The 14,997-nt window shown below is 35.6% G+C and overlaps 1 protein-coding gene and 1 long non-coding RNA gene across 2 annotated transcripts in view; one reads left to right on the top strand and one right to left on the bottom strand.

Annotated features, from left to right (window-relative positions):
• The window catches only part of LOC141375898 (uncharacterized), a 31,610-nt gene extending 24,792 nt beyond the window's left edge, over positions 1 to 6,818 (bottom strand). The window contains exon 1 of the long non-coding RNA XR_012384702.1: positions 6,719 to 6,818. This is a non-coding gene — a long non-coding RNA (uncharacterized lncRNA). The remainder of the gene's footprint in view (positions 1 to 6,718) is intronic.
• Positions 1,020 to 14,665, top strand: mlec (malectin). The gene is made up of 6 exons (NM_001113618.1): positions 1,020 to 1,400; positions 4,201 to 4,405; positions 6,759 to 6,937; positions 8,942 to 9,118; positions 12,646 to 12,703; positions 14,040 to 14,665. The coding sequence occupies exons 2-6, from the start codon at positions 4,204 to 4,206 to the stop codon at positions 14,279 to 14,281; spliced, it is 858 nt and encodes a 285-aa protein (NP_001107090.1). The 5' UTR covers positions 1,020 to 1,400; positions 4,201 to 4,203; the 3' UTR covers positions 14,282 to 14,665.
• Positions 14,666 to 14,997: the final 332 nt, after the last annotated feature.

The following is a 14,997-nucleotide window of genomic DNA, read 5'->3' as shown; positions in this document are numbered from 1 at the left end:
ACATATTGTTATCTAATTGTCATTATTTTTTCAATTCAGTTCAAACTGTAATATTGTGGTTTTGTTGATCCATTTATCTTAAAATGTTTGTTAATTTATTGATTACACTTTTATATTAATAACGAGATTATTTATTAAGTATTTTTATTGATTTAAAGATTTTATTCATTCATTCGTTTTCTTTTCGGCTTGGTCCATTTATTTATCAGGGGTCGCCACAGCGGAATGAACCGCCAACTCATCCAGCAAATGTTTTATGCAGCGGATGCCATTCCAGCTGCAACCCATCCGTGGGAAACATCCAAACACACTTATTTACACACATACAGACATTTTTTAGCCTACCCAATTCATCTGCACCGCATGTCTTTGGACTGTGGGGGAAAGCGGAGCACCCGGAGGAAACCCACGCGAACACAGTGAGAAAATGCAAACTCCACACAGAAATGCCAACTGACCCAGCAGAGGCTCGAATCAGCGACCTTCTTGCTGTGAGGCGACAGCACTACCTACTTCGACACCGCGTATTATAAAATAAATTAATTAATTGATTTTTCATAAATTTGTTGTGATATTATTATTGTTAATTTTTTTGTAGTTTGTAACATATTTTAATACAATACTCTTTATTTAATAAATAATAGTGATAATTCTAATCAATAAAAGGTTAAAAAACTTTATTTTGTGTCTTTATGTTGCCCATTAAATAAAACAGTTCCGCTCTCTAGCTGCCTATGAACCAACCAATAAACAGAAGCCAGCTAATTTATGCGAGGAAGTGAGTGAAAGTTGATACACTTGATTCGCTAGTTCTGGACACTTCCATCGACCGTGATTGGTCAGAGCCCGCCGGACTTGACGAAGCCATTCTTCCTACAAACAAATCAAACGCAACAACCTGTCATTTGGCTTCTCGTGATTGGCTGATGTCGGAAAAGTCCCGTCTCCCCCGGAACCTGTCTATCAAGTTAGTCTGTCTCTCCTTTCTGTTCCATCCCTTCAACCTGCGCTGCTGACTGCACATACCCACAGTACTGACGCGGCCCTCCCGGTCAGAAATAGCCGTGATTTCAGTCGCAAAAAAGCCCAAAACGCACGTATTGTGTGGTTTACAAGCGCAGAACAGCCACGGCGTGATCTTGTGTTAAAGGAGAGCGAGCACGCACCGCACACACGGGCGCAGATGTGAGGGAATATACCTGCAGACTCCAGCTGCCAGCCACACAGATGACAGAGCAAGAGGGAAGTCATTTAGCCAGCTAACGTTAACCACCCGCAGCTAAACCCGACTAACAGGCAGGTAAATGAGCGGCGATCTGGACGGCAAAACAACAACCTGCAACTGGAGAATCTGAACGAAGCCGGTCGTGCACCACTGAGAGTGTTTCGCTGACTGCACAGTAAGAGTCACACACACACACACACACACTCTCATATGGGCTTTCCACACGTCAAATTTGATAACCCAGGGCCATTATGGAAACCAGATTATCATTTTGAAGCTGTCACACACTGTTGACTTTTTCTCACCTTCGGTTAATAAAGAGTAATCGAGGGTTTTCAAATTTCAGCTGCATATCCTGGGTTAACCTTATTTGCATATGTATGATGTCGGCAACTGATTGGACGCGTACACCTCTAGACGTGTCCAGCGTTCATTTGAGGAAAATGTCGCCACATAAATAATGAAAACGAATTATAGAGACAATTCCTTCTGTTTGTCGGTCATTTTCTCGTGTTTTTATTCTGATGCTAAAACAAACAATGCGTGAAAGTTTGTGCAACAGTATATGGTGTATGAATAATTAATTGGGTGAGCCGCGAGGCAGTATTTGGTTGGTTGTTTGTTGCTTAACAACGTGCTGTCAAATTCTAGTGGAGTGTCATTTTACCCCATATGGCCTTGATACTGTTAATCAGTGTATAAAAGTTAACCCAGGGTTTTATGTGATGTTTACTGTATTAAAATATACTCCCTTTACAATAATATTCCATTAGTTAATTTTAATGTATTTTTTTTACTAAAATGAGCTAAGAATAAACAATACTTGTACAGCAAGAATGTCCAAACTCGGTCCTGGAGGGTCAGTGTCCTGCATAGTTTTGCTCCAACTTAAATCAACACACCTACCTGGAAGTTTTTAGTATACCTAGTTAGAGCTTGATTAACGGGTTCAGGTGTGTTTAATTATGGTTGAGGCTAAAATCTGCAGGACACCAGCCCTCCAGGACCGAGTTTGGGCTCCCCTGCTGTACAGCATTATTAATCATGGTTTAACATTTGCTATTGTTAGCATTAAATGATGTACAACTTTATATACTTGCGTTTATGTGCTGTGGGAACCATAGTATTTCAGGCCTGTAGTTAGGGGGGTTTGGGTTTTTCAAAAGACCCACCCTCCACTGACAAAAGTCCAGAATTTGTCCCATGTATGAGCTCAATTGTCCTATTTTGACTGCTATGCCATTATTAATTGTAAAAATAACTAACTGAAGAAGGCTTTAAGACCAACAATAATCTTTTACTCCTGACCAACTGTATAAAGTTTATAAGTAACTTAAATTCTAAATCGTGGACCTTATTCTTGAACGGAAAATCATCAATGAAAAGGCAATTCTGAATTATGTTAAAGTTAATTATAATACTAATTAGGCTATTGTTGTTATCTACAGGGTATCCGCGGGGTCTTAAAAAGTTAAATTTCAAAACGTAAATTTCAGATCTTAAGTCTTAAATTCACTGAAATATTGCCTTGTAGGTCTTAAATCATTTTAAACGGGTCTTAAGTTTCTTTTGTTTGTGTAAAGCTATCCAATCAATTCAACATATATTCAATCACCAACAACACATCTCAATAAAACTTTTAGCAAAACTGTATTTATGATTAATACCATAACAGTTTGCTGTGCATACATTTAGTTTTATTAATCCTTTATTTTTAAAGATTTTTTTTAGTATCTATACAACAAGGGTCTACTTGTTTTGACTCATTGTTTAATATATGGCTAAGAAACCTTAGAATTAGTTTTTTGATAGGTCAAGTAAAAAAAAATCTAAAAAAAACCTGCAGAAACCCTGTATCTATGAATTTTCAAATGTATTATTTTACTAGAGAGACTAGAAATATAATTTCATTTCTCAATACGGTTATTATTTTTGTTTAAATTTGGTTTTTATCATTCAAATGGCCAAATTCCCACTGATGAGAGTTGAATGTGCTGGTCAGTTTGTTATTTGCCTAATAAATGACAGCAGGTTCATAGTATTTAGTTTTAAACTTTAACAGATACAGTTTTTATAAGGATCTATTTGATAAATTTGTATTTTAAAAATAATTAGTATAAATAAGGTTATATATTTTTTTAAGTATATTTCTTTATTCAAAGTATTTAGGAAATGTTTTTGGTGCATTAACATTGTGGTTATGATGACCACTCAACAAGCTTATCCAGAAAATACTAATAGTGCTTAAAATGTCACTAAAATGCAGTGTTTAAACCTCAAATGAAAAGGAAATTAGGCCAATATCTGCAAAAAATAAATTTTTCAGAAAAAAGAACCACCCCTTTCACCAGGCTGCTTACTGGCCTGTATTTGGTATTGTGGTACTTTGATATTCAATAGCTGCTAATCTGATTTCCATCTTTAGAAATTGCAAAGAATACATTTCTGAAATTATACTATTAAGGAAAATGTCTGAATATGCGAACAACATGATTCATTATGTACTTTGAACTAATGTTTGTATTTTAAAATAATATAATGTTTAAAACCCAAAATGGAAAAAGAAAATGTTCCGTTTTTTTTGATACTCCCTTACAATTGACATGAATCTTATTTAATGATTAATGCAATGATTGCTCGGTGAACAAAGCAGTCCAGTGCTGTCAGTCACATGGTAAAATTGTTGGTTGTTTTATATTTCTGTCATAGCAGTTATATATTTATCTACTTGTAGCTTACTTCACACTCTTTCATGCTTCAAAACGGTAGGGCTGGGATTTATTTTTGGTATCTGTTGCTCTGCCTATAATTTGATTGGCCAATTTTAGCATTGATGAGCTCTTTAAGACCAGTTACAGCACATTCTATCAACAAACAGCAGCAATTTCAAAAATAAAATGTCAGTTCTTGTTCACAGATTTACACTCACTTCCTTTTTTCTTGACTCTTTCTCGTTTCCTCTTGGATTTTTGTAGGCCATGAGGAGGGTGACATTGCACTGTGCTGCCCGGCTCGTAATCGCAGCGTTATGGCTGTTGGTGGAAGTGTGTCGGGCTGAAAGCGGGGCCCAGAGCCTGGCTGAACGGGTCATCTGGGCTGTAAACGCCGGTGGGGACACGCACACAGACGTGCACGGCATTCAGTTTAAAAAAGATCCACTGGAGGGAAAAGTAGGCAAAGGTGAGTCCTTGAGAATGTTTGGCATTGAAGAGGAGGTGTTTTTCATTAGCCTTCTGCCCAAGAATTGGCTATTGTTGAAGTTGTGAAGGAATGAATAAGTGTCTGTCGTGTACAGATGATGAACAAAATTCCTAGAGTCTTGTCTCCAACCCTGATCAAACTTGCCTACCTTTGATATTCTATTGATTGGTGTAATAAAAAATATTGATATATATATATATTTGATACTGAAATACTGTAAACGAAACAATCTTGATTTAGAGACCAGCTTTGATCTATTGCTTGTCAATATGACTGTTGTCCCTTTTTTGCCCCCATTAAATCACTAAATTTAATATATAGTAGGTACTGTAATCTCCATCAAAGGTTTTGGAGGTTTAGCTGACAAGAAAAAAGTCCAAAATGGTCAAAAACACATTGACTTAGATACTGTAGTACTAAACATTAGTGTAATGCAGTATTGAAAATTCAGTAATTTACCTTCAATGTGTTGTTAGAGAGTGCTATGGTAAACTTTAATGTGTAGTAATAATTTATAAGTATAAGGGTGTAACGATGTTCAAACTGAACTGAAAAAAAAAAATGTGATGCACCGCCTACGTTTTGCACTGCAATATGCTTTTAACAAACCGAGGTTTTTACTTTCCCATACCTCCACCAAGCTCCTCACTGAGCCCCCCGAATCAAGATGTCCTCTGCAGTCTGTAGCACAATGATGTACTGGATCAGGTCTAATATGTAGTGGACATTGTAATGCCCATGCTACTGTGGTGGTTGAGTTTAAGGTTGGGGTAGGTGTAGATGTTAATAATTGTGAAGGTTTGGGTAGGTGTAAACGTTAATGGAACACAGTGTAATCGATAATTTAATAATCAATATAACATATTACAATATAATATGTTTAAGCAACTAATAACACAGTGAATTAGTGTTCATGTGAATGGTCCATGATCAGTCAACAACTCTAGCAGAGGAATAAAAAAAAAGCGTGTTCAGTGTAATTTAAATGACATGCATTGGAGGATTTTTGTCTTCCCTGTTAAATATAATGGTGACTGAATGCATGTCGTTCTAGGTTATTTAATGTGTTTTCTGTCACTTCCTGTTTAGTCTGCATTTATTCAGTCAGTCAATAGCTGCACAATTAATAATTAAAAAATCTGGATCTCCTATAAAGCACCCACACAGCCCAAATTATAATCATGATTTGAATATGATTATTAATTCTTTGCAGTGCGTTCAAATCCGTGTTTGACTGAGAAAGATATTCAATTTTCAACTAGTATAATTTCTGAGTTACAAATGAGCAAATAGCACTGAAGTACTGGGATAACAGTTTGTAGTTTAGATATAAACATTGATGGGTTCCGATAGCGCAGTGGTTACTGCGCCGACATATGTTGCGGCATCGCTCTGGGTGTTCTGAGTTCGAACCCTGGCTCATATTCCTTGTTGTACTGTTCTTGTTATAAATATAGAGCAAATTACATTTGTATCTTCCCCTTTTTTCTGATCTGAAAAATGGTCCAATCCGAGACTCAAAACCGGTAATGTGATCCCAACAGTAAGAACTGTGATCTGTTGCACCACCACAAGAAAGAGTATCCTAGAGAGTAGTTCTTTTTCATAAAGGTTTACTCGCCTTTGGGTCTTTTCAAATCTGTGTTGTTGTCTTTCATATGTGGAACACCAGAAATGGATATTTAGAAACCATATTGACTTTCACTACATTGAAGATGATACTAAAAGTAAATGTCATTGTGTTTCTTGAATATCATGTGGTTTTGGAAACTTGAGAGTGAGTAAATGGTAACAAAGGTCATTTGAGTGAACTATGCCTTTATAAATGAAATATTACTGTTATTTTGCTTACACTGCATTTGCCTGTATTTCAGTATGATCATTTGATTTTCTGTTATGAAGTAAAAGACTGATGATCAGCTCATTTGGCTTATTAGTAATCACTTATTAGAGCTGCCGATCATATCAGGAAGTTCATGTCACTTGAAATGTGATGACTGTCACTTCCTGAGTCGTATGAGAAGTAGAGCACATGTCTGGGCCTGTAGAGCACATTTAAAACTGTGTGAAGGCAATGCGTGTTTGGTCAGATTTCATATTCTTGCATCATCGGCACCAGAAAAAGATCGGTATTGTGAATGTGGTATTTAATTTTCCACCCGGCTCTTCATTGGCTATAAATAGATATTGGAACGCAGCCTGATTAAAACCTTGCTCTCATTTGACATTTTCCCCAAAAAAATGTTATGAAATAAGAGGCAAAATGGCATGAGTATCTGTACCCAAACTCACTTTTTGTTTGTTTGTTTGTTTGTTTGTTTTTCTCCTTCAGCATCAGACTATGGTGTGCGTCTGCCTATCCTGCGCTCCAGCCCGGAGGATCAGATTCTCTATCAGACAGAGAGATACAATGAGGACACATTCGGTTATGAAGTGCCCATCAGAGAAGAAGGAGACTACATACTGGTCATGAAATATGCTGAGGTTTACTTCGCTCAGTCTCAACAAAAGGTGTGGGTTTGTGAGAATTCTGCTGTGCATGGGTCAGAAATGATGAGGGATTTTTAAGGGAGAGAAATCAATTGTTCATCTTCCAGTTTGTTACAAACATGTTTGATTTTGTTTCTTCTGTTAAAAACAAAGCTGTCCTGAAGGATGTTGGGGGAAAATCAGCCATTGACGTTCATGGTATGTTTTTCTCCCACATTCTTCTGTGTACCTTCCTTTTGTGTTCAACAGAAGAAAGAAATTAAGTTTTAAATCACTTAAGTGTGAGGAAAGAGTGAGAATTACATTTTTTGGGTGAACTATCTCTTTAAGCATCTACACAATAAACGTATATAACAATTTGAATATTGTCAATAGATTTAACATGTCTTTTTCAGATTTCTTGTTATTAAAAAGCAACAAAACAGACTGTTATATATTACTGTGTTTTTTATGGAAAACACTTACTAAAATGCCATTAAGTGTAAAAATTAGAGTTGTGGCATTAAATTGATCTGGGAAATGATTCTGAGTTTTTCCACAAATAGAAAAAAAAAGTATAGAAACAAATAATGTTTTGGAAATTTAGCGAAATCTCTTATATGTGTATGTGTGTATATTATTGTAAATATATATTAGCTACTTCAGTCCAACATCCACATTAGCAGGATGATGAAGCTGAAACCAGGGTGGACATTTCAGCTAGACAGAAGCTACATTTCCATCAACCTATTTTGATGTGCATTTTGGATATGTGTATAAAAAATGGGTCAGGAAAAAAAACACCAGGATGCGCATGCATTTTAAAAATGCGCATAAAAAAGATATGCACATAACTGAGTAGGACAAATTTTTTATTTGATAAGAAAAGATTAGCATGAACTGCGACGAAAACACTTACTGATCAAATTCCAGTATTCGCATTAAAAAAGGTCATGTGAAAAATGCATGCGAATCGATAAACCAGCAGGCTGAACACCTTTTAAAACATCGGAAATGTTGTTTTGGTCATTCTAAAATGCCTCAACCATATCAGTATTAGTGTTATTATAGTATCAATTACCTCCAGAATCAAGTGCACCTGTGTTCCACAACTCACGCTTTCAAATGCCACCGTGCGTTCACTGCATGTCAGGATTGTCTTCTAAGCTGCAAGTCATTTATTAGATGAAGAAAAGATTCATGCAGCTTCTACCGCAGCAAATTCTGTTTTTACTGTCGATATTTCGCGCTAGTTAATCAGGAAGTGACGATTTTGTTTGCTTTAACTCATTGGATGGAAACGCTGCTTTATTTGCTCATCTTTTAGGCTGCAATCCAGTTTTGAGAATAAAGTTAATTCAGATTTTTGGATGCAAACATAGCTAATGATCCAAAATATAGCCAAGAAAACTCTCAAATGGTTTCAGAGAAAAAAAATCAAGCTATAGAACGGCCCAGCCAATTACCTGATTTAAATACAAGAAAAACAAAAAAGATCAGATTTGATAGACGAAACCCATAAAACCATCTGTGAAAAACTCACATCTGAGCAATGCATGTGACTTCAGTCTTCATATAAAAGGTGTCTTTAAGCTGCCATCACCAAAAAAAGCCTTTTAAATAAAGTATTAAATACATTTCAGTAGTTCACTACTTTATCCTTTCCGTTATTACACATAACAATTTTTTCTTTTTTTATATGTGTATGTATGTTTGTATTGTTTGGGTTTTTCAACAGCTCCTTTAGAAATATTATTCCCAGGAAAATACATGAAGTGTTAAAAAAAATTATTTTCCCTGCTGTATGCGTATATATAGAGTAGAAAATGTTTTGACCCAGATTTGTTTTATTTTCACAAAAAAATTTGAAACATTAAATCAGACTCACTCATTTAATATGCTTTTTTTTGAATGTTTAATGTGGACAATAAATGGTTATCTTCATATACAGTCACTCTTGTTCATTTTTAACACTTGCATTTCAACATTCCATTGTTTTTCCCCTCATTATATTTTTTCTTTCTCTCTTCGTCTTTTCGTTCCCAGGTTTTTGATGTGCGTTTAAACGGGCATGTTGTGGTGAAAGATCTGGACATCTTTGACCGCGTGGGTCACAGCACAGCTCATGATGAAATAGTGCCATTCTCCATAAAAAGAGGAAAACTGAGTGTGCACGGCGAAGTATCCACTTTTAATGGAAAGCTCACTGTAGAGTTTGTTAAGGTAAGAGTTGACCTATCAGGTTTCTGATGCCTTGGGGTGGGTGATATTGCAAAAAGATCTCAGTATTTTTGAGGTCTTTTTTTCTTAATTAAACAATCTTTTGTTCAGTGTATGAGTTGGCATGCTTAAGCCTGTCAGAAATTAATAAATGACACTAAAATCCCTTGTAGGTGGTGTCACGTCCCCATATTAATGAAGGATTCGTTGATTACTCATTGAAATGATTCATTTAAAATGGCTGATTAATTTAGAAAAGTAGAAAGTAACTGATGTGTGTTTGCTCCGGCTTAGTTAAAAATGAGTCTTCAGTAATGCATCATCATTCAGTAATCATTCTAATATACCAATTTTCTAATTTGCTGACATTACTAATCAACAGCAGTGGAGGAAAAAAAAGGTTGCGTTGCTTCATATTTTAGTGAAACTGGCAAACATTTTGCTTAGTTCATTCAGTTTTACTCGTTTTGCTAACTGATCAATTGAATGGATCATACTGTAGTACAGTCTATACAGTAGTATAGATTTTACCAATTCAACAAGATGTTTTTTTTAAATGAACAAAATTAAGGCAGTGGTTTCCGCTTCAACACAGTAAAATCCCTAATAGCAAACACGAGTTTTTTGTGATAGCCATGCAGTCATCTTTTATTGAATAAAGCAGACATTGATCAATCTAATAAAGCGTGCTATTTATGTTCCTCCTTGCTGAAGGAACATTGATTGGAAATGGTGATGTTGTTATCCAGTTACACACACACTCAAGCTCAGCATTTCCAAGAAGATGGATTCTGTCAAAACTAATTGTGGTGGCTTGGAGCATTTTATTTGTTCCCATAGTGCAATTTAATTGATTATTTCAAAGCTGCTCTGTTTTTTATGTAAACAGCAGACTTTTTTTGCTAGTGGGGTTTGTGTCTGTGTACATTGAGCATGATGGCAATCCAGAGGGAAGACGTCATTAATGGATATGAGGATGCAGCACAAGTTATTAATGTCTCTGTCAGTCATCGGATGCCTCACTCAATTAAACTCCACATGAAATTAAAATTGCATTTGTTTGTTTTTCAAGCCAAATCCTGACATTTCTTTGATTTGGGCCAAATATATTCTGGAAAATGTATTGCTCGCTCAGCACCTCGCTACACTGCAGGCGCTTAGAAAACATGCCATTACTATTAACATCAAGCATTCAGTTCAAAAACGAAAACTCCAGTAGACACCCTGATTAAGGCCACATTTACACTAGTATGTTTTAGTCTCAAAATGCAGAAGTTTTATTATGGTGACGCCATCTGTCTACACTATGCCAGGGTTTTCAAGCCCTAAAAATGGAATGTTTTGGAAACGATAAAATGGACATTTTTAGTTTCAAAACACTACTGTGTGGGATGGGGGAAGACGGAGACATCTGAAAACAGAGGCATGGCTGCTGACATTCAGGCTGCCTGATTGGGGCTTTTTCTCATCTAAAGTAGCGTAAACAGAGTTCAGACTTTCATCGTTTCTTTGTAAGTTTAGACTTCGCAAGGTTATAATATACTCCTAAGGACACATCGGGTAAACTTTCGAATGTAATGGCAGTGTACTTTTATAACGTCATTCACCCTGGCTACGGTCTTAACAAGAAAATGAAAACATGACACAAAACATGACAGAGACCAAAAATGTTAAGGTATCATGTACCGTCATCTTCACTGTATGCAAGTTTATAGCAAAACGAAGCCTAATAACTGCCCCGTTTATTTTCATCGAAAAATATGAAACATTAGGCTCACTGTGTGGTTTTGGAAATATGTGCTTAATGTCAGGCTATATGCACACAATGAAGATTATCAGAGCAAATCAATGGTGAAATACGAAATAGCCGTCACATTTGCTGAATATGATAATCAGTAAGCTATCATTTTAATAATCAAAAATAATTATAAAAGTATAAAGTACAATAAATTTATACAATATGGGAAATAAAGGCAAGCAATTGATCAAATGTTGGGGAATTGTTGTACGTGGTTACATAAGTTAGTATATTAACTTATCTTTCCACTCTCCACTTTCCACTTTCCAAAAACACATTACCTGAAAATAAGTAGGCTGATAGATTCATAAGACTGACATGTTAGATAGGTCTACACAAGATAAATTGAAGATTGTGTTATGACTACATGGAGATAAGATTCACTGGCAGATTCGGGATGGACTGGCGAATGTTCGGCTGCTCTCAGCTCAGCAGGTGTGCGCAGAGCTCCCGCTGATTGCCTGGAGCTTAAACGCGAGAATTCGCTGAAACAGCTTTCAGCACATGCATTATGCTAAGCTACATCCCTCCAGCTGTTTGTTTTTCTGCTTGTGAAAGATGAGACGTCTTTAAAAAATGTATCATCTTTCATTTTATCATATCTTATAAAGGAAATTTGAAAAATACAAATGCTGACAGAACTTTGTTTTTTATGTTTTAAATTGGTTCTGTATTTATTTTGATCTTAATTGCTAAAAAAACAGTAAAGTAAATAAAACTATTGTTTTGAACCGTATGATGCATTTAAAAATATCACATATATTCCTAAAATGAATCTTTTAGGCTGATTTATACTTCTGCGCCAAGTGCACTGGTATGGTATGGTGCAGACTTCTCATGGCTGACACTAACGTGCACCTTTCAACTACGTGTTGCGCAAACTCTGTGATTGGTTGGCTTGGTAGCAGACGAGTGTGGGTTGTGCTGAGAGCCGTGAGCCCGATAAAGTGATTGAAGTGTTGAATCATGGGAAGAAGCTCCGGATAGAAACCTTTGTTTTGTCTTTACCTTATGAATAAGGTTGTTGCACATCCACCAGTTCCCGCCTCTGAATAAGCAAGTTTTAGCTACTTGTACATTAGGGTAGCATTCAGAGAAAAAAAAAACACCCGTGAAGAAACCCAACACAGAGGAACATAACCTACTGCCAGTTAGCGTTTCGGAAATGTTATTGCAGAGCAACACAAATAGCAGCAGTATAAATGCACAGCTATGTGTAAGGCAGGCCCCATGAGTCACACCAATCACTCGATGCAGAAGTAAAAACCAGCCTTACTCATTATACTATTTGTTTTGCTGGTCAAGGAACATTTTTTTATTATCATTCAAATAAAAAAATTTTAAAGTGCCGCTTCATGTTTCAGTGAAACTATTCAGCGATACATTCAACTATATTGTTTGATCTTTAAGAAAAATAAACACTTTTTAAATAGTTGTTAAATTAAATTTTATGTAATTAATTACTTATAATTTTTCGTTAATGCTGTTATGTTCAACATTTAAAATGAGAAATTAATGTTTGTTTGTATTTATTTATGTTTATAAAGCCAAAACCAAATGCCGCAGAGAGCCACTGACCTTGCTTGTGTCTTTTATTCACTGTTAGAAGCCCTTCAGGCCAAACACCACATGGAATATATTGGAATGGATTTGCATATTTTCTCCATGAGTTTGCATGCATTCATCCACTGTAAATGATGAACCATAATCTATCCATCTCTTGTGTCCACAGGGTTACTATGACAACCCCAAGATATGTGCTCTATATGTGATGAAGGGCAAACTAGAGGGTAAGACGGATCACTGAGATTGATTGAGTTGCACATCGTTCCTCTTTTAGGACCCTATGGTTTCTGTGAAATGGAAAATGTAGACTGAATCTCCAAAAACAGTTATGAAATGAATTTTGCAGCATAATTTTGGATGAATGAAAAGTAGGACTGTATATTCATTTTAAACTATACAGACTAGTGTCTATAAATATACTTAATGCAATGTCTGTTGTGGTCTTTATTATTAAAATTGTACAGTTATTATATTTTTGAGTTGCACATGTTTAAAATAAATGTAACAGTAATTAAAAGTGAAATCATAGAATTTCAACAAACATTTGTACAGATTTTACTGAATTTTTTTTGAATAATTTTTAGTCTTTAATTATTTTTGAGCAATTGCAAATAAACCAGGACAAGAATTTCAAGAACACTCAAATTATTTTAGCGGTTTTCATTTTTTTTTAAATGAACCGAATCAACACAATTGTAAAGTATTTTTTGAGAAAACTAAATGTCTTATGTTCAGTCCACTTAAATTTGTAAAAACAATGAAGTTTACTTAATCGATTTTTGTTGGGACAACAAGAACATATCGTGTGGAACCCAGCATTATTTACAGGGAAATTTAAAAGCGCAAAACATAGAGCTTGGAAAAAATATAAACAATGTAGGATGTAGCATTCATTTATTTTATTAATAACATTTAATTAACATTTAATTTAATTAATTAAAAAATTTTTTGTAATGTTTTTCAATGTCTGCAATTTAATTGAATCATTAAAGCAAACAAAGTAAGAGGAAAAACAAAACTATTAGAATTAGTGCCCTCAAAGCATTATTTTAGCAAATCACTTAGACATGTTTATCAATTATTACAGTTTCATTTAATCATGAATGAAAACTTCAGGAAAAAGAAATGAATCGGAGAGAATTTGGAGGAGAAAAAACATGTATATAAAATAGGCAATTTTTGCTGAACAATTTAAATATATATCATTTAATTATACATGTTTATTAATTATTACAATACCATTTAACCAGAAAAATGAATCTAGAAGAAAATTAAATAACAAAACTTTTAGTATTAGAATAAATAAACCTAATTTAAGGAAATGTAAAATGGAGGGCCCTGTAGGGCCCTGAAAATGTAACAAATAAATTGTTTCATAGTTTAATAAAATTTTACTTGTGTTAATATGTGCCATGTTTATTACTAATATTAAAACTATTAAAACAAAATATAGAACTTTTTTTTTCTAATTTTCTTTGTAGGTCCACTAAGTGTCATCCTACTATTTTTACTTTTTTGATATTATTTTGTTTTCCTAACAAGCGTCATTTTGTTTCTTAGATGTGCCAAAACTGCAGCCCCATCCTGGCCTGGAAAAACGAGAGGAAGAGGAAGAAGAAGAAGAGGAGGGCGAGGGGCCAGAAGGTGAAAAGAAGAGTGCCTCAACCTCTCCAAAAAACCCAGTTCGGTCCGGCCCGCGAACCCCCAATCCTTACGCCACTGACAACAGCAGCCTGATGTTCCCTATACTAGTGGCTTTTGGAGTCTTCATCCCAACCCTCTTCTGCCTCTGCCGCCTGTGAGGGGGAACAAGTGAACGTGAGGGTGGAAGGAAGGACATCAGGCTGTGGAGGGGTGGGGGGTTTGACGCACAGCCGCGGGACAGGCACAAAAAACAGACTGACGTTATAACAGATAGAAGACAGACAGACAGACAGAGAGAAAGAGCAAAAGACGAGTGAGAGACCTGCAGAAACAAGGAGGTTTCAGGTATTGCTAGTTATTGAAAGAAGAGACCCAGAAAATGTAAGGATTTGGAGGGAGAGTTCATTTCGTGTGTGTGTTTAGTGATTGTGTTTGTACACATTTATTTAGTTTGAGGAGATCTGAGAGGTACCGATTGAAATGCGCGCGCGTAAACGCACACACAGGAATAACCGCTTTTTAAACCTGGTTTGTCTGGTCTGGCAGGTGATTCTGAGGTTGAAAAACTCTTAGATCACGTGATAAAGTTATTGGTTTGGAGCTTTTTATTTTTGATCAGCTGTGGTGTTGATCTGCTGTTGCTGTTTTGTTTTTTGATTGTTTTATAATTATTTTTGGCCTCCTTGTTGAAGGAATTGGTACGAGAGTATTCAGGAGTTGTTTTGATTTGATTTAATTTGGTTAATGCACCTCAGCAGCAGGACATAAAGCATTATTAAATTGATAGTTCTCCCAAAATATGAAAATCTGCTGGAAATTGATGGAATCGTGGTGATCTTTTTTTTTTCTTCTTAATTTTATAGTTCACTCAAAA

The sequence above is a fragment of the Danio rerio genome, chromosome 8 (genome assembly GCF_049306965.1).
Source record: "Danio rerio strain Tuebingen ecotype United States chromosome 8, GRCz12tu, whole genome shotgun sequence".
Taxonomy (NCBI): domain Eukaryota; kingdom Metazoa; phylum Chordata; class Actinopteri; order Cypriniformes; family Danionidae; genus Danio; species Danio rerio.
This window is presented reverse-complemented; position numbering and strand designations above follow the sequence as displayed.

What these genes read in the sequence shown, in the direction of transcription:
- mlec (NM_001113618.1), top strand. Translation starts at nt 4,204, where the DNA reads ATGAGGAGGGTGACATTGCACTGTGCTGCCCGGCTCGTAATCGCAGCG. An exon ending in GGAGGGAAAAGTAGGCAAAG is followed by an intron (nt 4,406 to 6,758) that starts GTGAGTCCTTGA and finishes TTTCTCCTTCAG; the next exon opens with CATCAGACTATGGTGTGCGT. An exon ending in GATGAAGGGCAAACTAGAGG is followed by an intron (nt 12,704 to 14,039) that starts GTAAGACGGATC and finishes TTTGTTTCTTAG; the next exon opens with ATGTGCCAAAACTGCAGCCC.